At 33.1% G+C, this 26,019-nt stretch overlaps 1 protein-coding gene across 1 annotated transcript in view; it reads left to right on the top strand.

Moving 5' to 3' along the window:
• Positions 1-19,730, top strand: part of SELENOI (selenoprotein I) — a 48,324-nt gene extending 28,594 nt beyond the window's left edge. Inside the window, exons 7-10 of the mRNA XM_031951414.1 lie at positions 3,414-3,462; positions 9,963-10,143; positions 12,701-12,883; positions 15,755-19,730. Of these exons, the coding sequence (XP_031807274.1) occupies positions 3,414-3,462; positions 9,963-10,143; positions 12,701-12,883; positions 15,755-15,820 (479 nt within the window). The 3' untranslated portion in view covers positions 15,821-19,730. The remainder of the gene's footprint in view (positions 1-3,413; positions 3,463-9,962; positions 10,144-12,700; positions 12,884-15,754) is intronic.
• Positions 19,731-26,019: the final 6,289 nt, after the last annotated feature.

The following is a 26,019-nucleotide window of genomic DNA, read 5'->3' as shown; positions in this document are numbered from 1 at the left end:
ATCTAGGTCTGGCTATTCTGAAAACATATGACTATTTTCATAATTTACTCTTTGACAAAACATTTTTTGGATGCTTATGGTGATTGGATAACCTGATCTGGGTGATGTTCCTACTGTTTGCTATTCAATGAACTAAATAATTGTCTTAAGCAGCATATCTTATTGGAGAAATGTATTAAATTTTTAAGGTAATAATATCATATCTGTTAGCCCATGAGCAACATTTCAGAATATTAGTTGCATTTGGTACCATCCAAGGAAAAACTATCACGTTACTTTTAATTTTAAGCCCTCACTCTTAACTAGCACATCTCTCAATAGCTAGTAATTTGTATACCACATGATTTATGGTCTAGATCCTCTTCTTCAATGGCATGGAAAGAAATAGTTAAGGGTTAGGGGAGAGTAATAAGATGTTGGTTAGGATGAGTAGAGCAAATTCTAGGTCTTATTTCCTCACAGTAAAGATTGTTGTCAATATAGTGCTGTTCATCAACCTTTTGCCTCTCGTTTGTCTTCTTGCCATCTACTCCTATACGCCTCTCCTTCTCTTGAGAGCAGTTTAGAATATTAATTTGTGCTGTAGGACATATCTAATTATTTTATAATTAGATGTGTTGAATAGTGGGTAGTGCCTATATGTGAATAGAAAAGGTTATTTTGTATGAATAAGAAATTTCACTTACTCTAGTCATGCCTATAAATTATCAAAATATTTTGGAAATACCAGCATTTTGGCAAATAGTAACTGAATGAATCAAGTCAAATAAACATTATTGTAAAAATATAAATCACTGGATTGAGTCATGTAAAAAAACTTTATAATTATCCTAGGGGGCAGCTAGAAGAATAAGAACCCTGAAATCTGGAGGACCTGAGTTCAAATCTAGCCTCAGACTATGGGGAAGTCACTTAACCCTAGTTGCCTCACCCAAAAAAAGAAAAGAAAAAAATGATTATCCTAAAAATGTGTATATATAAGATCACACATTAAGTTTGTGCATTTTTGTATATTTTGGGGTGGTATAGCAATGGTAAAAATTGGTTATGATATTTTTAGCCATACTGCATTTTATAAATAAAGCAAAGATTTCTACCTTCCATTGTAGACCATGTGTTCCAAATTTTAGTTAAGGAAATATAACTACAGTGGATTCAGATAATAATATAATTGATTGAGATGCCATGTGGTGTTTCCCCCCTCCCCCCCATAAAATTTCCATTAGTTGAGTTCCATACATTCTTTTATCTGGCCATTAAGAACAATTAAAATTATTTATTTGTGGTCTTTTAAAAACACATTTATGATATTTTGTTACATTTCTAGTCTGTTATACACTATATCAAGACTTACTATATCATTATCCCTTTTTGCATGCTTCTGGATTACATGAGAATTTTGAAATTTCTTAGACCCTTGAAGGAATCCTCATGGAAAATGCAATAGTACTTTAATGTCTGTTTGGTTCTGGTGTCCTAAGGGCCATAATCTAAGAATGTACCTAGCAGTGTTCTTTGAAATATATTTTAGTATATTCTCTATGTCTTCAGTTTATTTCTGACCTTTCTGTTTCTCTTTAAAACCTATACACATATTTTTAAACCATCTGTTGAATGGTTTTATGTTGCCTATTTTTATTTTAATTAAATTCTCTTTAATTTTAAAAGCAGATTAATAGAATTACATATTTTTACTTTCAAAACTAATTTAGGTTGCTTTGTACTTATGGTTTTTAATGGTGGTTTTCTGAGTTAGTGACCTTCAAGAGGAAAAAAAAAACGTCATTTGCCATATAATTGAAACTTTTATTAATAGTAATTGATATCACTATCCCAGCACTTTGGAGGGAACATAAAATATGCTGATATAGATGATGATTTTTTATCAACATGATTTTTAGAAAGTGATTAGCATTTATTATCATGAGTTTTTAAATATCTGACTTCTAAGATTAAAAAGGTTGGGAAAGGAGCATAGTCTAGTGAAAAGAATTTGGGATTTGAAATCACAGAACTGAGTTTGCTCTACTTCTTTGAAGCTCTGTCATCATGCGCAGGTCACTTAGTTACCCTGGAACTCAGTTTTCCCATTGTAAAATGAGGAGAACTAGGTGACTTCTAAAGAAAGTCCTTTTCAGCTCTAAATTTATGAGTGTGATCTTGTGATGTTTGATTTTTGGATTCATTTTGTCTTGGTATTTTGTTTATTAAGATTTTTTTGGTCCCTTATACCAGCATTAAAAATGCAGTCACTTATTTAATTCTGTATCAAACAATAGTAGTAGTTTCTTTTATAACATTGTTAATGTTTTCTTTTTGTTATATATCATGTGAAGAAAGTAGAGGGAAATAGCTTGCTAAGCAGACAATAGCTTCATGTTCTCCATCCAAAAATAAGTTTTTAAAGCACTTATTGAATTAAGTGCTCTGTAAAAATAGATATGACATAATCCTAAACTTTAAGCCTACAAAAGTCCCCGTCTCTGGTCATTCCTTGCCTTCCCAGTTCTTTGTTCATTCATAGTACTTTTGCCACTAGTTTGTGGTAGAGATGGTGAAAAGAAGAGCTTAGGTAGTAGGGAAGAATTGTTCAAAGGCAGGCACACTGACAAGCAGTGGTTGTTGGTGGTAGAGCTGTGGTTTGATAGGCAATATACCTTAACATACTACCACCTTCACTTGAATGGTGCTTCTTGCCAATTTAAGTTTTATATTATAAAACAAGGCTGGGAATATTTGAGGAGGTTTTAGAGATGAGTATAGACTCCCTTTATGAAGTTTTTGACAGTGAAGGAAGGAAAGAAATTATAATAGAGCTAGAAGGGGACTTGGGGAAAGGGGAAATTTTTTCAAGGGAGGTGATATCCAGACAATGTGTAAGTAGAAGAATCTTATTTAGAAAATCTTTTTCTTTTTTCTCATTTTAAAATTGTTTTTTAGAATTGTTTTCCTTATCATGTCGTAGATAGGACTCAGGTTTAGAAAATTATGGCTAGAGTACTATGTTTTCGCATGGATCCTTCCAGGATACAAAGGAGGACTGTGTGAAGGAATGATCTCTGTGCAGAAATTAGCCTAGTTAAATTTAGAAATTAGTCCCTGAATAATGAATTTATTTTGGTCACAGTAACATACAACAATTTACTAAGGCCCAGAGATAGTTGCATCCTTTGTCATTGGAAGGAGTACTTACATATGTGAAAATCAGGGCTTCTTGAAGTAAGTAAATTATAAGCAGGAATCATCTTCTATTTAAGTTTGTACCTCTCTCAGTATCTGTCTTAAGTGCTTTCTACATAATAGTAATGTAAAAAGATTTGTTTATTTGAAGTTATTGATGTAAAATTTGTTCAGCTGCTGCCATTGTCAGACTTGAATGAAAATTTATAACTTGAAATATCTTTCCCTTTTAGGATGTGCAGCATGTGTGACTCTGCCTATGAGTTTATATAACTTTTTCAAGTAAGTTCTTTAAAAAAAAAAATACATATATTATATATATATAATAAATTGAGGGGAAAGGAATTTTAAGGTTATTGGCATACATTTACTTAAATAAATTCATATTTGCTTTCCATATCTTTGGAGAAGAAGCAGCTTGATATAATGAATAGAAAGCTGACCTTGGAAGCAGGAAAACCTAAGTTGGAGTTCTGATTCTAATGTTTACTTGCTGTATGACTCAGAGGAAGTCACTTAACCTTTCAGAGGCCCAGGCAACTCTCTTCGTCTAGAATTGTAAAAGACTATAAAGTGTAAGAGAAGGTGTTAATCTGCAGTGGTAAAATAAATTTCTTCCTAGGAATATAATTTAATCATGGATATATTTCCCTCCCCCAATTTTTTTTCTTCATGAGACTTAAGACCATTTTGAAAAACTCATGAGAACTATATTTTGATTGAACCCAAAAAAAAGAATTCTGAGAAAAAAGAAAGAGGACATGATTTCTCTTTATAACTTTTTATAAAACTTGTCCGAATGCTTTTTAAGAGACTTATGGCAAGGCTGGCAATTATTTTATTGAATTATTCAGTTGGAAAACAATAGAGGTCATTTAGTTCATTTTTAACACTTACTAGATGGAGAGAGGCACTGAAGCCTAGAGGGGTTATGTGATGTGTCTGGAGTCAATATTGAACTGTAAATTCTCTTTTTGCTTTTTATCCAAAATTGTCTTTTATTTGTCGATATCTTCATTATTAAGTCTTTGGTCAAACTAAAATTTTAAAGAATCATCTGCAATATTGCTTTGATCACTTTTTATTTTTCTTGGAATCTGGACACAGCTGGAATTGGTGGTAATGTTTAATAAAGCAGGTTTTAGAAATAATCTTATTGCCATGAAGAATTGAAATTGGAAGATTTGCTAACCAGCTGAACTTTTTTTGATAAAGAAAGGAGAATAACGTTTGGGTTTGGAATATGATCTGGATTTAACTTTCTCTGATGCTCCTATTTTTGGTGACTGGGCAAGTCATTTAACTTCTCTGCACGTGGTTTGTCCTTATCTGTAAAATAAAGAAGGCTGGAGGAAGGGTGATAAAGAAAAGTGGAAAGAAGTTTGTTTTGTCAGAGCAACTAAGTTTTTGTGAGGCATTGATTGATATCTTCCTATAGTTTGAGAGATGCTGAGAGTGTAGATTTCAAAAAAGATTCAGGACAAAGACCACCTTAGTTTAGATAGGGAAGAGGTAGAAATATATGCTGTATAGGCATCTTAGAGCTACATGCAGTGTTAGAAATCATCTAGTCTGTCTCCCAAATGGATTTTCAAGATCCAGAAACATCACATGACTTCCCCAAGGATGTTGCATTCCCCTCAAGTGTTGCCTAAAAATGTTAGTACCACATGTAGGATTGAAATTCAGGTCTTTTGGTTCTCAGTTTTTTTTTTTTTTTTTTTTTTTTTAATTCCATACTCTTTGTACTATCATGACAAATTTTAGAACTTTAAGACTAAGACCTTAAAACATGTCCTCAGATTTCTTCATATCAATGATGTCGACATGCTACCACCTGTATGGAACCAGGCCTCCTTGGTGTGAAGTAATTTTTTTTTTCCTTGATGTTTACTTAGGAAATACTTTTAGAGAAATCATAAAGATACGTTGTAGTAGAAGTCTACTACCAATTTTGGAGAAACTTTTTTTGGGTTTGGTTTTATTTCTGTTGGGTTGGTCATGTTCATAATCTTTCCAGACTATTGAAGCATTTAGTGTTGGAAGCATGCCTTTAAACATTATACCATCCATTCTAAGTGTTCATTGATACTTCTAGTAGCTGTAGCTTAAAGAGAAACTTCTTTTTAAAAGGAATTGAAAAGTAGACCCCCAAGTAAGATAAGATTTATTTAGTGCCCTTAATAAATTGAAAGTGGCCTGTCATATTTTGTCTTTATTGTTTGATAAGGGATTATATTATTATATATTTAGAGCTGGAAGGGAACTTGGATAACTTACTCCAAGATACAAGCCTCATATTTTGACTTAATTCACAAACGTAGTAAGGAGAAGAGGCAAAATTTGAACTCTGGTTCTTTGACACCAAATCCACTTCCTTTTCTATTGTATTGTGTTTCCTCTAGATTAAGAGTTTCTGATGAAAGGAATGCCATTTAGTCTTATTTCTTAGGTTGCTGTTTACTTGCCATATTTTTTTTAGAACTTAGGTGAAAAGGATGTCCTGATTAAACAATTTTGATCAATTGGAAGAAAATTTGATCCATAAAGGTCTTTTTTTTTTTTTAGTGATTCAGTAAATTAGTAAAATGGAATATATATTTTTAAAATTCTCCTGAGAGTGGGTTAAACTTAAATCTTTATTTCCTATTTTTCATAAAACATGCCTGAGGTTTATATAACACTTTAAAGTTTACAAAGCTGTCCCTGTCTCCCTGCATACATATATATGTTATAAAAACACACACATACACACATATTATCTCTCTCTCTCATTTGATTCTCAGAGCAAACCTATGTAATAAGTGCTAATATTATCCTTATTTTATAAAAGGAAACTGAGGCTCTTAGGCTAAAACAAGTTGTCCAGAGTCACATAGCAAGTATGCCACTAAAAGAGAGATGGAGCTTCCAGTCCTATATCTACTATACATTGTGCTTCTTTCATTCTGTATAGAGAATATGAACATGTTTGTAGAACTCTTTTAAAAAGTTTGGGAATTATATTTCCTTTGCATTGGTCTGTCAAATTATTAACTATTGACTCATGCTTACTTTCTCATCTCTAAAATCTTTTTTGAATTGTAACCTAGAAAGGATATCCTTTAGTGAAATTTTGAGAAGGGACCCTTTGGGTTTTGTTTTGTTTCTTTTTCATAGCAAACCATTTTTTCAAAGAGATGAATATAAGATGCTGCTGTATTTGTTTTTATTTTTTTAAGCTTTTGGATTTGTAGAATAAGTTGGCTTTATTTGAAAAAAGTGAATCTCATGAATATATTGAAATTACCTAAGAACCTGTGACAGTTTTTTTTTTTGCTCAAAATCTTTTGAATATTAACAACAAATGAAGCCCAAAGTTGTGACACTTATTTATTAATCAGTATTTTCTAGTGTCTTGGAAGACTTCCTTTGCAAAATCCAAAATAGGGATTCTCTACCAATGATGAGATTTTCCCAAATGTTCCTAATTGTCTCCTACCCAGGAATACTGTAGTTGTCTTAGTTAAATCTATAGCAATACAAAAGAGATTAGTCTAATACATATACATTAGAAAAATAGTGGACAAAAAACACATTGCCTAGACCAACTGTTCTTAAACATTTTAGTCTTAAGATTCCTTTACATTCTTAAATTTTTTGAGGACTACCCACCCCTAAGTGTTTTTGTTTATGTGAGCTATCTATTGATATTTATCATACTATAAACTAAAAATATTTTTGTAGTATTATGAAAATAGTTTAACTTAATGGATCCCTGAAAAAGTCTCAGGGAATCCCATGGGTCCCTGTAGACTACACTTTGAGACTATTACATGCAATGTAACAGGCAATCCATTGAGATAATCTGTTGATATTCACATTCCAGATAGATGCTACAGTGGACAATGACATGGACTCAGAATTGAGGTGGAATACTTTGGAGAAACTTCAAAATGTTTTTTTAGTTATTGAAAAAATCTTTCTTTTTAATATCAATATTTCCCCTGAAGTACAATTCATGAGATAGTTCATTGTTATAGCCATCAAAACGATAAATAATGGAAAGATGTTTAGTGGGCATGGAGAAGGTTGTCCTTGCTGTCAGCAAGTACAAGGAAATGCATGAGACCTTATTGAACACATATGTTATTGAAAAGAATATGGACTAGGCAGAGAGCAATAACAAGAGAAAACATATGGCCAGACCTGAATATGATAATTGATGTTTCAGAGATAATATAAAAATTGGAGAAAGACCCTGTGTTAGTGTTCTCTGGAGAAAAAAGTGAAAAACGTGGACAAAAATTACATAGGATGAGGTTGGGAAGGAAATGCCTATTATCTGTTAGAGATCCACTGAGGTCAAAGGAATGCCCAGCTTGTCTGTGAGCCCTTGCCTGACAGATTTTACCAGATATAAGAGAGTTCTGGGGGAAGGAATACAAAGATAGAGATTCGTTCCCTTGGCAGTACAGATCTTTATGTGTTTTTACATTTTATGAACCTCTTTATCCTCTACTGTTTGATACAACCTAAATCTTAGTAAATGTTTAAAAAAAACATTTAAAGTCACTACTTTATTCAGAACTTTTTTTTTTGGGGGGGGGGGGCATTACTGTTACCATAATATTTTCATTCCTAATACCTCCACCATAATTTTAGTTCTTTTCTCTCCAAGATGATTTCAGTAGTTCCCAGTGGCATGTTAACTGGTCTCCTTGCTTTTACTTTTCAGTCTAACCCTCTTGTCCCCAATCTATAACCTTTCATAATGTGACTAATCTTTTTTTTTTAAATAGCTTTTTATTTTTTCAAATACAATCCAAAAAAGATAGTTTTCAACATTCACCTTTGTAAAATCTTGTGTTCTAAAATTTTTTGCCTTTTCCCCATCTCCTCTCATAGACAATAAGCATTCCAATATAGATTAAACATGTGTAATTCTTCTAAACATTTCCATATTCATTATGCTGTGCAAGAAAAATCAGATCAAAAGGGGGGAAAAAACCATAGAAAGAAAAAAAAAACTAAGCATACAAATAACAACCACAAAAAAGGTGAAAATATGCTTTGATGCACATTGTCTCCATTTCTCCATAGTCCTCTGTCTGGATGTAGATGGCTTTCCCCATCACAAGTCTATTGGAATTGTCTTGAATCACCTTATTGTTGAAAAGAGCCACGTCCATTATATTGGTCATCACATAATTTTGTTGTTGGAGTGTACTGTGTTCTCTTGGTTCTATTCACTTCACTTAGCATCAATTCATGTAAGTCTTTTCCTAAGCTTTTCTGAAGTCAGCCTGCTCCTCATTTCTTATGGAATAATAAATATTCTATTACTAATTCATACACCATGACTTATTCAGCCATTTCCCAACTGATGGGCATCTATTCAGTTTCCAGTTCCTTGCTATAACAAAAAGGATTGCTGCAAATATTTCTGCACTTGTGATCCTTTTCCCTCTTTCATGGTCTCTTTGGGAAACAAGCCCAGTAGAGACACTGCCGGGTCAAAGGGTATGCACAGTTTTTTTTAAAGCCCTTTGGGCATAGTTCCAAATTGCTCTCCAGAATGGTTGGATCAATTCACAACTCCAGCAACAATACCCTAGTGTCTCAGTGTTCCCATATCCCTTCCAGAATTTATCATCTTTTCCTGTCATATCTGAGAGGTGTGACGTGATACCTCAGTTGTGACAAATCTTTTTAGAGCACAGTTCTGACTATGATACTCACTTTTTAAAAAACCTCTAGTATTTCACCATTGCCTGTCAAAATTCAGACTCTAACCTGGCATTCAAAGCCCTCTGCAGTAGGGTTCAAATTTTTTCTTCTAATTTTATTTCTTACTATAAGCTTTAAGCCTATCCTATACTCTTGCCAAACTGGATAGCTTGTGTTTTTCTTGAGTTGACTTTACTACCTTCTCCCTCCTAGCCCTTGTTTCTTCAGTTTCCTTGTCTGGAAAGGGAATGTATGGACCATTTGGTTCAAACCCCTCCCTATTTCTTCAGCTCAAATTTTGCCTCTTTTATAGTCTTTCGTTATCATTTTGATCCAGAATTATTTCTCTCCCCTAAGTCCTTAAAATATTTTGTAGTTCTTTAATTAAAAAAACAAAAACAAAAAAAAACTAGTCCATCGAGTTCATCAGTGTAAGAAAAATTGTAGAAATTCCCCCCACAGACATAGATTCATAACTTATCAATTTTATAGGTGTGGAGAATTGCCTGGGGATTCTGAAAAGTTAAACGATTTGCCCATTGTCTGTCACACAACTAATTATGTGTCAGAGGCAAATTGGAAACCAAATCTTCCTGATTGTGGGTCATGCCTCTATTTACTATGTCATGCTGTCATCTCTTTAACAGTAAACTGCATATAAGATTTCTTTATATACATTTCTTATTATCTCTACTAAATTATAAGATTAATTGAATTCAGAGGTTCCTATCTTTATCTTTGCATTTTTTTTATATCTCCTAGTACAGTGCTTTGCATATAATAGACATTTAGTAGATTTTTTTCAGTAGTACAATAGAAAGAACATTGAAGTCAGAAGCCTTATGTGCTTGTCCTGGGCTACTAGTTAATAACTCTATGGCTGTAGACAAAGCCCTTGAAACTTTTCTTCCCCTCTTTTCATTTGATAAGTGGAGGTAAGGGTTGTTGCAAATGAAATAAGATGTTTGTAAAAGCACTTGGAAAACTGTCAAGTGTTATGCAAATAGAAGGTAATGAATGGTATTTTTTGAATGGATAAATTTTAGTATCTAATAATGTGTTTTTATTTCCAGGGCCTACAGAAATAACACCTTGAAGCACAGTTCCATCTATGAAACAATGCTGCCCTTTTTTTCTCCATTTTTGCTTTTCATTCTGAGTACAAGTTGGATCCTCTGGTCACCATCTGATATTTTAGAGACACATCCTAGACTTTTCTACTACATGGTTGGAACAGCTTTTGCCAACATCACAGTGAGAATTTGTTCTTCCTCTAAATCATGAAACATCAGAGGATTATTAGGATTTAATATCAACTGTAGAAAGTAGCTGGTACAAGAGTAAATACATCTATCTTTAAGAAAAAACTTTTGATTTTAGAATTTCTCAGTCAACCTGAACAAAATGAGAATGTCCTCATTTTTACTGGTAGTTGCAACTGAGTTAAAGTAAGTGGGGACTGAAACAAGAATTTGAGAATTTTTCTTTTGATATCTCTCCTTAACCATTTACAGAGCAATGTTCAGGTCCTTGCTAGGTTAACATTAATGCTGTGATCCAACATCCCACAGATCCCTGGATGTGGCATAAAGGAAAGTGTGCTGACTTGGAGTCAGGAAAACCTTAATTCAGATTCTACTTCAGATATTTACTGACTGTGTGACTTGTTAGCCAAATCACCCAAATGTATAAAAAGGGAATAATGATCTCTACATTATAGGGTTATTGTGAGCATCAAGTGAGATAATATATAAAATGTTTTACGGACCTTGAAACAATAAATATTAGCTAGTAGTTAATGTTATTAAATGTTAACTAATCTATTCATGCTTAGTTATGAAGGTTTTGGTTTGAAATTGTCACATAATGTGTGATTGTTGTGATAAAATTATATTTGAGTACATGTTTATATCCTTTTCTAGATAAAGGTTAAAAATTTAGTTTAACATATATGATTATAGGCAAATATTTCCCAGATATACTTGTATTAGTTTATTGATCTAGTTTCAACAAATGTTTTCTCTAGTTGCTCTATATGTTAATAGATAAATCCTAGAATAAAGTACATGATATTATGTTGTTTGGGGATATGATGAGGAAGAAAAAAGGTAAATGATTGCAACTAAATCAGAAATGAACAAATTAAAAACAAGAATAATGAAGTGATAAATAAAAGAGGGTTGTTTTTTAAAAAATAACATTGGTAGATCATTAACAAATCTTGAGTTTAAAGGTTCTGGGAAAATCAGATACTATAATTAATCTATACTATACTATAGTATACTATAGTATAGATACTATAAAATCAGATACTTTTTCTATGCAAATCTCGTCAAAGAATTTAAGAAAATCATATAGGATTTTTATAAATGTTTGTTAAAATGTGAAAATTAAAGCAAATGAGTAAACATCTATAGCAGGGGTCCTCAAATTTTTTAAATAGGGGGCCAGTTCACTGTTGGAGGGCCGGATTATAGTAAAAACAAAAACTTTGTTTTGTGGGCCTTTAAATAAAGAAACTTCATACCCCTGGGTGAGGGGGATAATCGTCCTCAGCCGCCACATCTGGCCTGTGGCTGTAGTTTGAGGACCCCTGATCTATAGAAAAATTATGTTATTTTTAGCTGAAATCTGTCTTCTTATAACTGCCCCTTTTGGAGTCATATAAATTAAGTCATAGCATGTTAGAACTAAAAGAAATTTAGAGATCTTTTAATATGACTTGTTAATTTTTACCAGTGAGATACTAGAGAGGTAAGTTTACTTGTCTGAAGTCATACAGTTGTTTAGTGATACTCTCTTCTGTAAGTTTCCCCATTGTTTTCTCTCTTATAGGAAAAATTTTCTTGTATTATATGATTTCCAATTTGTCTTAATTTCTATAAATATATTGAATTTAAGACTAATACAGCTATTAGTCTTTTTTATGTTTTTTTTTAGTCACAATGCAGCAATTGAATTTTTAGATTATTGTTCTGGTAATAAGCAAAAAAACCTTATGCTTTATGGAATTCTCTGCTTATAATAAGTGATGTTTAGAATGTCAAACAGTGACTCTTTGGAAGTGTAAATTGTGGTTATTTAAAACCTCTAATTTCTGTATTAAAAGTAATAATAGATGAGAATCTGCAGGATATATAATAATCATGTCTCTTTGTTAGTAATGATTTGCAACATCTCATATAACTGCATGTTTTTTAAAAGAAAGAAAGCAGCATGTTTAGTGGGAGAAGTGCTAGATTTGAATCCTGTGCCACTTAATAACTTATATGTCTTTGAACATGTCACTTAACCCCTCTGGTCATTAGTTTTTTCTTCTAAAAAATGAAGGACTTAGACTACATGATCTCTGAAGTCCTCTTTAACTCTTACTTTGTGATCCTTTGGAAAAGGTTGGCTTGATCCAAGCTCCATTTCCCCAAACTCTTAACCATTTGTAATATACTTCATCTAGAAAATTCATCCACTCTACCTCTGTACTCTTAGGAGAGAGGTGAGAATTATGGATGTGAAGTGAAATCTATAGTTCAGCTATTTGTTGCTATATCAGTTGCAGGAAGTATTTGGAAGTTTTTTTGGTTTGTTTCAAGGAAAGTTTCAATGGTTAAAGGTTGTATGAGGAAATAACTGTAATAACAAAATAAAGCAACCATAAAACTAGTGAAAATCAAGCCATCTTCTGGAGGAAATACATTTCTCCCCTTTTTAGATGCTAGGTAATATAAAAATGCATGTTTAAGTAATGTTCCATACGTTAGTGATTACAATTGGAAATACATGTCTAATTGAATTCTTTCCCCTCTCTTTTAAGTGTCGCCTTATTGTGTGTCAGATGAGCAACACAAGATGCCAAACTCTGAATCTATTGCTTGTACCACTGGCCCTCGTCGTTCTTTTGGTATACTTAGAATTATCTCCTCATATGGAACCCATTCTTCTCTACTTACTAAGCATTATTATTACTTTGGCACATGTCCATTATGGAATACAAGTGGTAAGTCATTTTTGGGAAGATTTGGTTATACTTTTTAAAAAAAATTAGAAAAAGAAAAAGCTTACATAGAGATGTATATGAGCAAAAGAGAGGTAATGTCTCTTGTGAAATTCTTTAAATGTCACAGGACTTTTAACTCTATTTCCATTAACAACCTACTTTGTTATATGAGAATAATTATTGAAAGCTATGCCTTTAATTCATTCATGTGCAACTCTGCCAACATGAATTAACTTTGAGGGTGATCTTGATGTTAGAATGTATGTTCATCAACCACAGACTTAACCTAGTGAACGTCAGAGTGGCTTCTCACTCGTTTGGCAACAGGATGATTGATGTTTAAGCCATAATTATTCTCAGAAACCATCTGCTAAGTCATAAAAGGAGTTAACATCTGTATTTGTTGACTTGTGGCACTGAAACTGGCAAAATATCAATACTTAAAGTACTTAGTTGTCATAGTAACTGGAATTGATTTTTTTAGCTAGATTAAAAATTCTTTACTCCTCTTTGAGTGGAGTTTCAAGCTAATGGGATGCATTTGCTGGGGAAGGGGGGGGGTACAATATCTTTTAAGTATCTGGGAATTCTGATGATTCTATGGACTTCCAGTGATGCTTTGCCTTTTGATCATTCTTACTGCTTTTTAGCACCTTTAAAAAAAATTTAAAGCATTTTGTAAATATGATTTTATTTGATCCTTGAAATAGCCTAAGGTGCTATTATTATTATGCCCATTTTCCAGCTGAGGAAATAGAAGCAGACAAAATTTAAATGATTTGCCCAGGGTCACACAAAGAGGGTGCATTTGAAAACAAATTGGAACTCAGCTTTCCAGGTGCTGTGCTCCATTCTTTGTGCCACCTAATTATCTTTTAAAAATGTCTCAAAGCTAATCTTCAGAGACTGATGTACAGGATTAGCAGCTCCTTCTTCCCTACATGCTCAGGTAGCTACTGTCTTTAAGCACCTTCTGCAAGAAGCATTTCTCAGGTTTTTCTCATTGTTTGCTCCCCCATTTCACCCTGGTGCCGTCTCTTGGCAATTACCCCTGTTACATTATGGATCTTTAACATGTTTTTCATGTCTTTACTTCTGTTAAAATGTGAGCTTCTTGAGGGTAGGAATCTTGTTTTTGGTTTTCTCTGTATCCCCGCTGTCCAGTAAAGAGCCAGACACATAATAAGTAGTTAATAAATTCCTGTTGACTGATTACCATTTTCACTGGTCTACTGGAGATATTAAAAATTTTTTAAATTTAGACCTTCAGTTTAATAACTGACTTTTAGGGAAAACTCTGAAGTTTAAATGCTGAGTTCAAGGAAAATACTGGAGTAAAAAGGTACTGTGAAATACTATATACGTTCTTCAAAGAAGAATACCTAAGTAAAGTAAATCTAAATTTTCAAAAGAGGCTACTAATTAGTTGTGCCCATGCCATAATAATCTTAATTTTCCTTTTGAAAATAGATAGTTTTCACTTGGAGTAGCACAAATATATAAACATGTTTTTAATAAGGAACTACTCTTGGAGCAGCTAGATGATGTAGTGGACAGAACACTAATCCTGGAGTCCAGAGGGCTGAGTTCAAAACACTTCCTAACTGTGTGACCCTAGGCAAGTCACATAACTCCAATTGCCTCTCAAAAAAAAAAGAAACTACTCTGAATCTTGACTAAAACATAGTGTAGAACCTAAATTTTTACAATAAATATATTTTCAAGTAGACCTGTACTTCAACAGCTACATTGTATAGTAAATAGTGTACAGGGCCTGGAGTAAGGGAGACAGAGTTCAAATCCTATCTCAGACATTTATTTATTAGGGCAAATTGTTTAACCTCTGTTTTCTTCAATTTCTAAAATTGTGAAATGTGGGTAATAGTAGTGTCTAACTCCCAAAGTTGTCATGGGAATCAAATGAGATAGTGTTTGTAAAGTGAGTAGCATGGCATCTAGCACATAGCAGGTACTTTATAAACGCTATCTATTATTTATATTACTGCACAAACAAGAACAACAGTACCCAAGAATTTTTTAATCAGAATATATCATCAAGAACCATACATTCTCAGTTTACTTCTAACATATCTTAATTTTCAAGTCCCTTTTCACTATACCTGCTGCTACTATTAATTCTAACTATTAGGAATCATACTTCATTCCAAAAACAGCTTTAGGATATAACTTTTTGGTTGACCTTTGATTTTCTTTGTGCTATAGGATCCAGTATATAAAATTATTTAAACTTCAGTTTTAGTACTTAATGATTGACATGGAAATTTTTGCCTACTTATTGTTGGTTCCTACAATAATATGGTTTGTTTGTCTTTAAAAATTCTTGGAGCTGGCCGTAGACCATCAGGGCTGATCACCTAGAAGTGTTATAGGAAAGAGAATATTCTTTGCTTTCCTTAGGTCACTCTACTCATCTAACCTAGGTCAGAGAATTTAAATGAATGAATTTTAGTTTGGGATCTTTTCCATTCTTGTGGACTAAACTATTAACTGACCAAAAGGAATGCAATGATGAGGTTGATAAGGTGTTTCTATGAAATGATAGTAATAAATAGTCAGATACTTTTGTGGAGTCCCAGTTGGATTTATAATTGTAATTTCATAGAAATGCCTTATTAATCTTATATTGTATTCCTATGGTCAGACAAAAGTTTGGCTTTTGTCACCTCTTCTAATTTCTGCTAAAAGAAAGTGTGCAATTTATGATCTAAGAGAATAATTGTATAACTTAAAACTAGGTTCAGATCTCTTTTAAGAACTTTGATAATTGAAGAAAGCTTTGAATCTTTGTAACTTTGTAGAAATAAAGTATTTAGTTGTCACTGCCTTATAACATGATGTTTTTGTTCACAGGTTAACCAGTTGAGCAGTCACTTTAAGATTCTACCTTTTTCATTAAGAAAACCAAGCTCAGATTGACTAGAAGTGGAAGAAGAGAAAATTGGCCTACAGTCTACAGAAGTACTGTAAATAAGACAGACGCTTGTAAATACTCCAACCATCACCATAGAACTAAACTTATCTACTTGACAGAAATGGGGACTAAATGTATGTGGTACGCGGATGACAGGGATGAAGCATTTGTAATCTGGATTCCTATAATTCCTGTCTAATCTCATTCCCATTTATCATTATAGATGTATTTTGTGGGGAAGGGGAGAACCAGGTGACCTCTTTGGTTAAACAGTGTACATTAGACCAGCATAATGTTCCTAGTGATTTCAACTTTATAACTCCATGTTATTTTGGTTTATACAGGTTATGTTTTTGTCTTGGTTTTATTTTAAAAATAGAGAAGCTGGTTTAGGAACACTGACCATATTCACAAGAACACAATGTGTTTTCATATTGGGTGATTTGTTAATAGGTCTTGCCTATCTGTGGAAACTATCAATATCCTGTTTCTAACTATCCAGGGAGAGATAAGCCACAAAAGCAATTCACCTTCAGCAGGAGATGCCAAATTACCACAGCAGAATCTAACCAGAAATCACTTATAACTGCCAAACATTGGCTTCTCTTTTCCATGGAAATGCCTTTGTCTTCATATGCTGAGAGATCTGACATGAATTTGATCGCCTGATATCCTAGCACTCTTTGTTCTGGAATAGATCTTGACAAATGGTTTCATTGTTTTTGTTTTATATTAAATTATTCAATGGGGGCTTAGAAGTGAATGTAGTTTTAGTTATAATTTGTTAGTATGACTTTGAATTATCCCCTTCCAATTACAAATAATTTTACAGGATGAAATCTTGTCAACCACTACATTTGACATTTTTAGTCTAATGGTACAATTATTTTTTGTGAGGAATATAGATCAAATACCTTTTAATAGAAAGTCACTTTGGGATTGGATAATATATAAATTTTAGGATGTGATTATCCTTTTGAGACCTGTCATAAATTCTAGGTCATTCTTGAATTTTTTTTCCTTTTTTGGGGAGTGGGGGAAAACAACAGAGATGGGGTTGGGAAAAAACCTGGGAGACGATAGAGTAAATACTGTTTTTTTTTTTTTTTCCTACTTCCCCAGCTTGGAAAAAAACATGATACATTTGCCTTATTGAACATACATTATCCTTACAATAGCTTGCAGTAACTTATAAAGTTTACTTTTGAAAATAAAAAAATTCCTTCACCTTTACCATAATTGTTTCATAGGTCACATCTTTTTCACAGGTGTGATTATTTTTTACTTTTTTTTTTATCTTTAATTTTATCATTTTAGTTTGGTGGTGGTGAGAGTTACATGCTGATTTTCTTTGATTTTTCTACTGAATGCAATTTGTGCTTGAATGAAGAGTGTGTCTTAAACCCTTTTTATGGACAGGCTGCACTTGGAGAGAATAAGCACAACCATGTTCATATGTATTTAAACTTGAGAAACCATTATTTATCAATGAATGTTTGACCATAAACTTAGTTGCAGTGTCTTCCTTTTGAGGTTTAAAATCTGCTATTTTGAAAAAAATTGTGTAATATTTAATTTTTTAAATTTGTAAATTCTAATCATTGTCACACAAGTTATTAGAAATGTGAAGTCTATTAGCCAATTGATGGCTCCTTTAAATTAAAAAAATGTGTTTGTAGGATTTATGTATTGTGTATTCTGTGACTTCCTCTGAGTCAAAGGAAGTCAATCTACATCACAAATAGAAAATTTGATGCAGGAAAATGTTGCTACTGAGTCTGTTTTTTAAAAAGCTATCATGGGAATTAGAGGAAGTGCCAATTAAGTGAATGTAACTTCTAACTTTTTTGTTTTGTTTTGTTCTGTGTCATCTGTTAAATTGTGCTGGATATGATGAAAATTTATAGGGGCGGGGAAGGAAGGGATACCATTCTGAATTTATTACTTTAGTCATTTTTTTGACTTGAAACAAAGAAAGTGGAAATAGAAAATTTAATTTTGTTAGCTTCCAATATCATCATTGTTGGGGGAAACATTACTTGAAAATAATACATTTACTATAAGAAGCAGAGCTGTTGTGTATTTTTTTTTTTTAATGTGATAATTTGGGCCAGAAGCCTCCTTTCATTATTAGGAATACATTGTACAGATTAGCAGTTAAATTCCTTTTCTTTTTTATTTAAGGGTCATGGAATGCTTGTGATGTTTTAGTTCCATTGTATTATATACATTTCTCTTGTATCAAGTGTGAAAATTATTTTGTGCATTTGCTTTAATGTTTTCTCCTAGAGTGGTAAAGAAATTATTTTACAAATGGTTTCATTGAAATTTGTAAGGTGAAAAAGAGAAGTTACAAGATGAAAGAGACTGGAGTAATTAAATTTTAGAGAATAGAGTGAATTTGCAGGTCCCTAGTACCATGACTCCTTTTCTTTGCTTCAGTCAGACATTTCCTTTGATTAAAAACTGCATCTCAAAAGCTATTTTTATTAAGACAACTGAGACAGAATTTATCTACAAATAGAATCTTGTATTCATATTTTAGATCAAACATCTAAATACTTCTGATGTGTAAGAGACATTTTTGGGTTTGTGGATGATAAGAGATAAACTCAGACTTACTTTCTCTAAATTTTAAACTGAGTTGCCTTTTATGGAACCAGTGGTATATTTTCTCATGATTTTTGGACGCTTCAGAGTGGAGTGCCTTAGCATAACCAGAACTTTTGAATGAGACAATTTATATTTGTTTCTGCCAAGTAAGGTCACGGTGACCTACCTGTTGGAAATTTCTTATCAGACTTATGCTCCCTATAGAACAAGTTTCTTTTTGGATTTATGAAAAACAATGTTATAGAAGAAGCAGATGAGGAAATTTTAATATGTATATCAAGGGGGGGGGTATGATGGAAAGATGAGAAAAAAGTTAGATTACTTTGATTCCATATTTGTTTTGTTCAGTATTTTACCCTAGTGTAACTTTTTATTTATTATCCCTTTAACATAATAGAATGGTAAAATATTTGTAACACTGCTTTTTTGTCTCCTAATATGTTAAATTTTTAGGGTTTTATTACGTGAAATAGATACTAGCAGTGATGTGTTATAAAATATTAATGTCTTAAGGATAGTTGAATAGGTTTCCAAATAAAAAAATATTTTTCTTTGGCATAAAATTAAAGTTATTTTGTGCAATAGTTTACTTAAACCCACTATGTAGCTTTCCATTTGAATTACCTGCAATTTTGATACTTTTGAAATTATAGTGTTCCATAATTTGTAGACAAATGGTATTACAGAGAGAATAATGAAGTTGAAAAAATTGGGATAAATTAAAATGCTGCAAAATTTACCAGATAGTAATCCTATTCAACTCTAGGCCCAGTGCATTATTTCTTCCAAGAGAAACTTTCTGAGGACTAACTCAATCAGCTAACTGTCCAACTGCATGCCATAATCTGGGCAAAATAGTTTCTTAACTGACTTGGTTTTTCCTATATAGATTGGTAGGCTGATCTCTTTTAAATGCTTGTGGATCTCATTGAGAGTAGATCCTAATTTTCTTTTTAATTTTATGCCTTTATATGCATTCTTGTGTTTGGTTTAAATAATTTTTCTGTGAATCATATTTTTCAGCATTTCAATAATCAGAATTTTCTTTGTTAACTGTCAACATTTGAATTTCCACTATATATAGAGAGAACTGTATATTTTCATTTAATGAGATAAAAAGAAGAAATTATAGTTATACTACCTTCTTAGAAACTGAAGAGGAGGTAGTAACAATTCATTGCCATCTATATCTGAAAGTAACTGGTTCTAAAAGAACACTTTACCTTAATCATAATATCAGGGACCCCCATCTCTTGCTTTCAGACATAGAGTTAATGTATTTTGAGGAAAATCAGAGAAGCAGCTTAGGTTTTGTGAGCCACAGACCCTTCTAAGTATTTTAACCAGAAGCTTCATTGTTACTTTTTCTATTAGCTCATTTATGCTTCTTATTGAAGCAACACCTAGGAAAATTGAGCATTCTACTTAGGGGCATTGCTTTGCCACCTCTTTGACCAGTTGGTGAGAGCAGGATCATTTTTAGTCCTTCATAATGACTGACATGCTGGTTACAGAGGAATTGGAGGAAACCTGATAGTCTTGAATTTGTCAGGACTCTGGTTACACGGACAACAAACAATTTATGTGGAATTCTTGAATCCCTCTAAGACAGGACTTTAAATCAACTTTTAATTTGATTTTGATTTTAGGTTCTAGCACTGTAAGGGGAAGCTGTGTAGTATAGTGAATAAAGTCCTGGTTGTGGAGCCAGGAAGACCCAAGTTCAAATCCTGCTTCAGGTGGTGACTTAGCTATATGATCTTGGATAAGTCTCTTCAGCTCCGAGTCTCACTTTCCTCATCTGTAAAATGGGGATAATAATGGCACCTACCTCACAGGGTTGTTGCGAGGATCAAATGCAATGACATGTCAAATACTCTGCATACCTTAAAACATATAAAAACCAGCTATTGTTATCAGTATCATTATGTGAAAAATTTCTAAATTTGAGTAAGTAGCTTAGTTCCATCATGTATTGTAGTTTACCTTTATCAAAGCATCCTGTAAATGAAGACTTTCACTTTATTAACTACCAGACAAGACCCTGGGACCTTACAGGATGAATTTTGATCTGGATGCTGCAATTGAAACATTTTGACATATGCACTTAAAACAGACCCTTTTAGAAATAAAAAGTATTTATGTGTGTCACAATCAAATTGAGTAATTTTCTAATTTTTAGAAAGTTTAATTAAATTATCTGATTTTCCTTTTTAAGTGATGTAACCTATATGATTTCTCCCTACTCTTTAGTATTTGACTTTGTCTAGCTTGCAAATTAATAAAAGGGAGATAAAGTAGGGTCACATTAAAGTCAAATTGAATACTAATTAAAGATTCAGTTCTGGCTACAGTTCTCCTACATGATTTTGTCACTTACAGAACCATTTTTAATACATGATGAACCAGATTTATTTTTCAGAGATAAATTTAACCAGCCTATAGTTACAAAATGCTAAGTTAAAATTGGGCATTATTAAAGTCATTTCAGCAGTTTTGACTAGTAGACAAAAATGCCTTGTGTACCTGGGCTTTAGTTTTTGAACCATTGTAGCTAATCTGGGTGGGAACGTTATATCAAATTTTAGTTATCATTTAAGGGGAAAAAAACTTTGCTTTAGACCTTAAATGCCCATGATTGTGGTTTCTCAACTTCTTGCCAAACAATTTAAAATAAATAATAATGCTTGACTGAGAACAGGTTTAGTTGGTACTTTATACTACTAATTAGGTTTTTAGAGGAGAGTATTTAATTGTGAAAAATTAATCTTATAAATCTATTTCATTTGCTCTATCCAATCAGTATCATAATCTGTTATTTTTAATAATTTAACCTAATACACTGATATTTATGCTTATTTAAAATATTTTTGGAAGTAACATGCCCTTCAGAGGTGACATTTGATGGGACAGTGACCTTGTTTATTTGGAAATGTGCCAAGAATTTGGGATTTGGTGGTAGATCTTGAGTTTCAAACCTGGGTTTTAAAGTTCTTGTATTCACTCATTTAGCCAAAGACCTGAATAATTGCCAAGAAAGAAACTTTCCTTCAGTTTGTAGGAATGAAGAACAAGTGTTTTATGCATCTATGTAAGGACTACTGAATGGACTTTTATTGAGGTCTTGTCCTATGAAAACAAAAATGGGCTGGAGTGATGATCAAATAGATTAATCTTTTTGTAACTGTTTTAGGTAACAAGGACTTTGTGCAGCTGGCCCATTTCATAAATCTTTGTCATTTTTAAAAAAATTACTATGCCTGGAAAAATACATACTGTGAAGAATCATTAGGTTTAAAATAACTGGAATTTATTAGAGCTGGAAATGAAATTCCAAAATGGATGTTTTCTCCCTCTAAAATAAAAGTTTTTGGTTTTTTTAGGGCATGTTATATAATTGGACTTGGCCAAGACTACTATATCCTGAATAAATATTGTAGTATTAAAAAGTATCTAGTTTTATGTGATGTGTGTATTTAACAATTAAATATATGTATATGCAGTTTTATATATATATATATACACACACTATATATGTGATATATACATCCACATATATGTGTGTATCTGTGTGTATATATATGTATGCACACATAGTCAACTCTTGAGTGTTAGTACTTGCTTCAACCTATCTTAGAATTTCTCTCCTCTTGTTCATAATCTGCTTGTAACATTAAGAAAACTTGTGTGTGCCATAGTCTCTGTCATCTTCAATTCAGTTTTTCTCAGTTGCCTTTTTTAAATAAGTTAGGATTCCCTGTCTTATTTTATATGTATGGGTATGACAGCTAACTAAGATAGAAAGTTACTTTGTCAAGACAAAGCTTGGACCTGTATCAGAATGTTGATTATCCATTCTTGGTATAACTTAAGGAATAGGAAAGAATTGATTAGAGAAAGAATGAACAAAGCTCTTTCTGAGACAGAGCTTCTCAATGTGACTAATTATATAGTTTGAAATGTTGTACATTCTTAAAATGCTTGACATACCTGTATTTGAAAATATATTCTAAAGCCAAACAAAATGATTTCTGGATTTTCTCTTATCACTGAACTTAGCTCAGAAAATCAGGAATTGATTGTATCCATACTCTGTCATTAGATTATAAAATCCCCTCCATTGCATCAGGATTCGTGTTAATTTTTGCTGCTAGGAACTTCATTTTGACAGGTTTTAATTCAGAACTATTGAGTGCTATTGCTGGCAAATATTTATTGTAAAAAGAAGTAAAGAATAAATTTTTGAATTTTTAATTGTTCCCAGACTGTTTTTTGTTTTTGTTTTGTTTTTGGTGGGGGGAGGAAAAGTTGGTGGAGGACAATAAGACTAAAAACTCACCTTTTATACATTAGAACAAGTATTACCAGATCTAGAATAAATGTTCATAATCTTGTAGCTTTATAGAGAAGATAGAGCTAATTAATGTGCTTTACAGAACTTTCAGGTCTCATCACTGGTTCTACTGATATTATATGTGTTGTTAAAAAAAAAAAAAAAAAGCTTATTTTACAAAAGAAATTCATTATTTAGGATTTGAAAAGTATTTTTCCTTAGAAAGTGTTTTAAATGATGAAACATAGATTCTTATGTCATGCTTCTGAAGTGGCACAGTGAATAAAGCATTGCACCTGGTGTGTCAGAAAGATATAGATTTAAATCCCACCTTTCACATTGACTATCCATACATTGACTGGACAAATCACTTAACCTCTAACTGTCTTAGTTTCTCTACTATAAAATGGGAATAATATCTTATCTCCCAAAATTGTGAAGAACAAATGAAATATTTGTAATGTACATAATACAGTAGCTAGTAGTACATAATACAAGCATAGTAGGTGCTTGATAAATTTTTCCTAAATTAAAAAAAAAAAATCCATCATAGGGAAAGCTAGGTAGTGCAGTGAATAGAGCACCAGCCCTGAAGTCAGGAGGACCTGAGTTCATATCTGGCCTCAGATACTTCCTAACTGTGACCCTGGGCAAGTCACTTAACCCCAATTGCCTTAGGCAAAAAAAAAAAATCGATCATGTGGGTAAACTGTAGTACTACAAAAACTAACCAGTATTTTCAATTCTTTACTCGGGTGAATTGTGTTCAGAATTCATCTTGGGATGACAACATATTTCCCATTGTTTCCCAGTTGTTTCAGGACACAGGTGTTGGAAGATATGAGGGGTTCCAACATTGAGGGCTAGTGTTAACAATTTCCTGACATAAGAGGTCTCAGATTGGATGTTATGTAGACATCTTAAACTTGACATGTCCAAAACTGAATTCATGATCTTTCTAAAGAAAGCTCCATCCCCTCCTAATCCTCTTTCTAACTTCCCTATTACTGTTGAGGGTACTACCATCCTCCCAGTCACCCAGGCTTGAAACCTAGTTGTTATTTTACACTTGTCCTATTCCTTTTATTCAATCTGTTACCAAAGCCTGTCGATTTTACCTTCATAGCATATTTAATATGCTCATTATCCTATATGTTATGTGCTTATACATAGTCATTGCTGTTTCTTCCATTAGGCCGTGAGATCCTGGAGAATAGAGACTTGTCTTTTGTCTGTTTTTATATCTCCAGAGCTTAGTACAGTGCTTGCCATGCTTTGTGCTTTGTAAATATTTAGTGATAGAACAAGATCATGAAGGGATTCAAGACACTGGGTAAAAATGGCAGGCTTTGCCCAGCCAACTAACTACAGGGCTTCTAGCAACAACTATCTTTATTCCAGGTTGTTCATAAGTTGGGTGTTAAATGTTAAGTAGTCTGATATATTAATTCCCAAAATCTCAGAATTAGAAGGGATCCTACAGAAGATTTAGCCTAGCCTATAGTTGGGTAAGAATCCTTTTTTGCAACATATCTGACAAGCGATCTTAGACTTCCCCTTTCTATGGACTTCAAGTAAGAGTCCTCACTATCTTGTAAGGCAGCCCATTTCATCTTTAGATAGCTTTAATTGTTAAGTTTTTCCTCACTTCATCAAATTTGCTTCAAGCCACTTTTATGGATTGCTTCTAATTCTCTTTGCATTGTCAGGTAGCAGTGCTTTGTGTGAGACTAGTCAGCCTTGTGTTTAATACACTTTTCAATACTATACCTCTGAAAACTTGCCTACCTGTTTCTTTTCTTCCTCTGTGGTTTTCCTTTTTCCAAACTCCAAAGGGGCTGATTAAGGGGTAAAAAGTGGAGTGCTATAGCACTGCTTTGGATGATATGGCATAGGATATAGGGCTGGAGGGAGCCTTAAAGTTATCTAGGTCAACTTCATTTTTAAATGATGAAAACAGGCAAAAAAAAAAAAAAAAAAAAGCATCTACTATCAAGCACTGTGCTTAATGCTGTTTATGTAAAGACAATTAACATTAACTCCTATCCCTAAGGAGCTTACAGTCTAGGCTGGGAAACTATTTATAGAATAGGCACTGTATAGGGATGTGTGTGTGTGTTTGTGTTTTTCAGTTGTATCTCACTTTTTGTGACCCCATTTGGAGTTTTCTTGGCAAAGATCCTGGAGAGCTATGCTATTTCCTTCTCTAGATGAGGAACTGAGGCAAACAGGACTAAGTGATTTGCTCAGGTTCACATAGCTAATGCTTGTCTGAAAGGCAACCAAGTAGTGCAGTGGGTAGAGCATTGGGCTTGGAATCGGGAATCCTCATTTCAAGAGCTAAAATCTGAACCAAAACATTTCAGTATATTCCAGGTATAAGTGATGGGTAACTGGTATGTATGAGGAATGTCAGGTAGACCAGAATAACTAGGTTGCAGTGTTCATGAATAGAAAAATAGGTTGGACCTACTTTTATGGGGTTTAAAGGCTTTTAATTTTGAAGATAATAAGGATGCCTTACAGTTTATTCTATAGGGGAGTTGCATAGCTTAGCGCTTTAGGAAAATCATTTCGTAGCTATGTATATATTAGAGAGAGATGAATCAGGGAAAGCAATTAGACCAAGTAAGAGTTGATAAAGGCCTGAATTAGGGTGGTGGCTCTGTGAAGGGAGAAATATGAGAGATGTTAGGAAGGTAGAAATAACAAAATTTGCTAACTAAGAGGATATGTAAGGTGAATGAGACAGGAGTTGAAGATGACTTAATTTGTGAATCTGGGTGATTGGAATAATGGTGGTGCTCTGACAAGAATGTCAAAAGAGTGGTGAGTTTCTGGAGACAGAACCAGTTCTATTTTGATATTTTGAGATTGAGATGTCTATAGTATATTCAGTTGGAAATTTGCAGTCTGCCTTTGGTGATTCAGGATGAGCTCAAGAAAAAGAAACTGGGTTTGAGATGTGTTGACCTTAGAGTAAATCAGCATAGAGATAGCCAAGTGAACTGATTCAGTGGGAAAGGGAGACAGAAAGGGAAGAGGAAGAGAAAGAGACAGACAACAAGAGACAGACAACAAGAGACAGACAAACCTCTAGTCAAGGGAATGCTATGGATATTGAATACTGAGAAGGAGCAATTAGACTGGTAGGAGAACCAAGAGAGAGAAGTACCCAGGAGAAGTGGTCAAAAGTGCAGAATATTGTAGAAAGGTCAAAGAGGAACTTTCTCTTTCCTTCCCAAAATTGGGAAAGAT

The sequence above is a fragment of the Sarcophilus harrisii genome, chromosome 2 (assembly GCF_902635505.1).
Source record: "Sarcophilus harrisii chromosome 2, mSarHar1.11, whole genome shotgun sequence".
Lineage (NCBI taxonomy): Eukaryota > Metazoa > Chordata > Mammalia > Dasyuromorphia > Dasyuridae > Sarcophilus > Sarcophilus harrisii.
The sequence above is the reverse complement of the archived record's forward strand: the minus strand, read 5'-3'. Positions and strand labels throughout refer to the sequence as shown.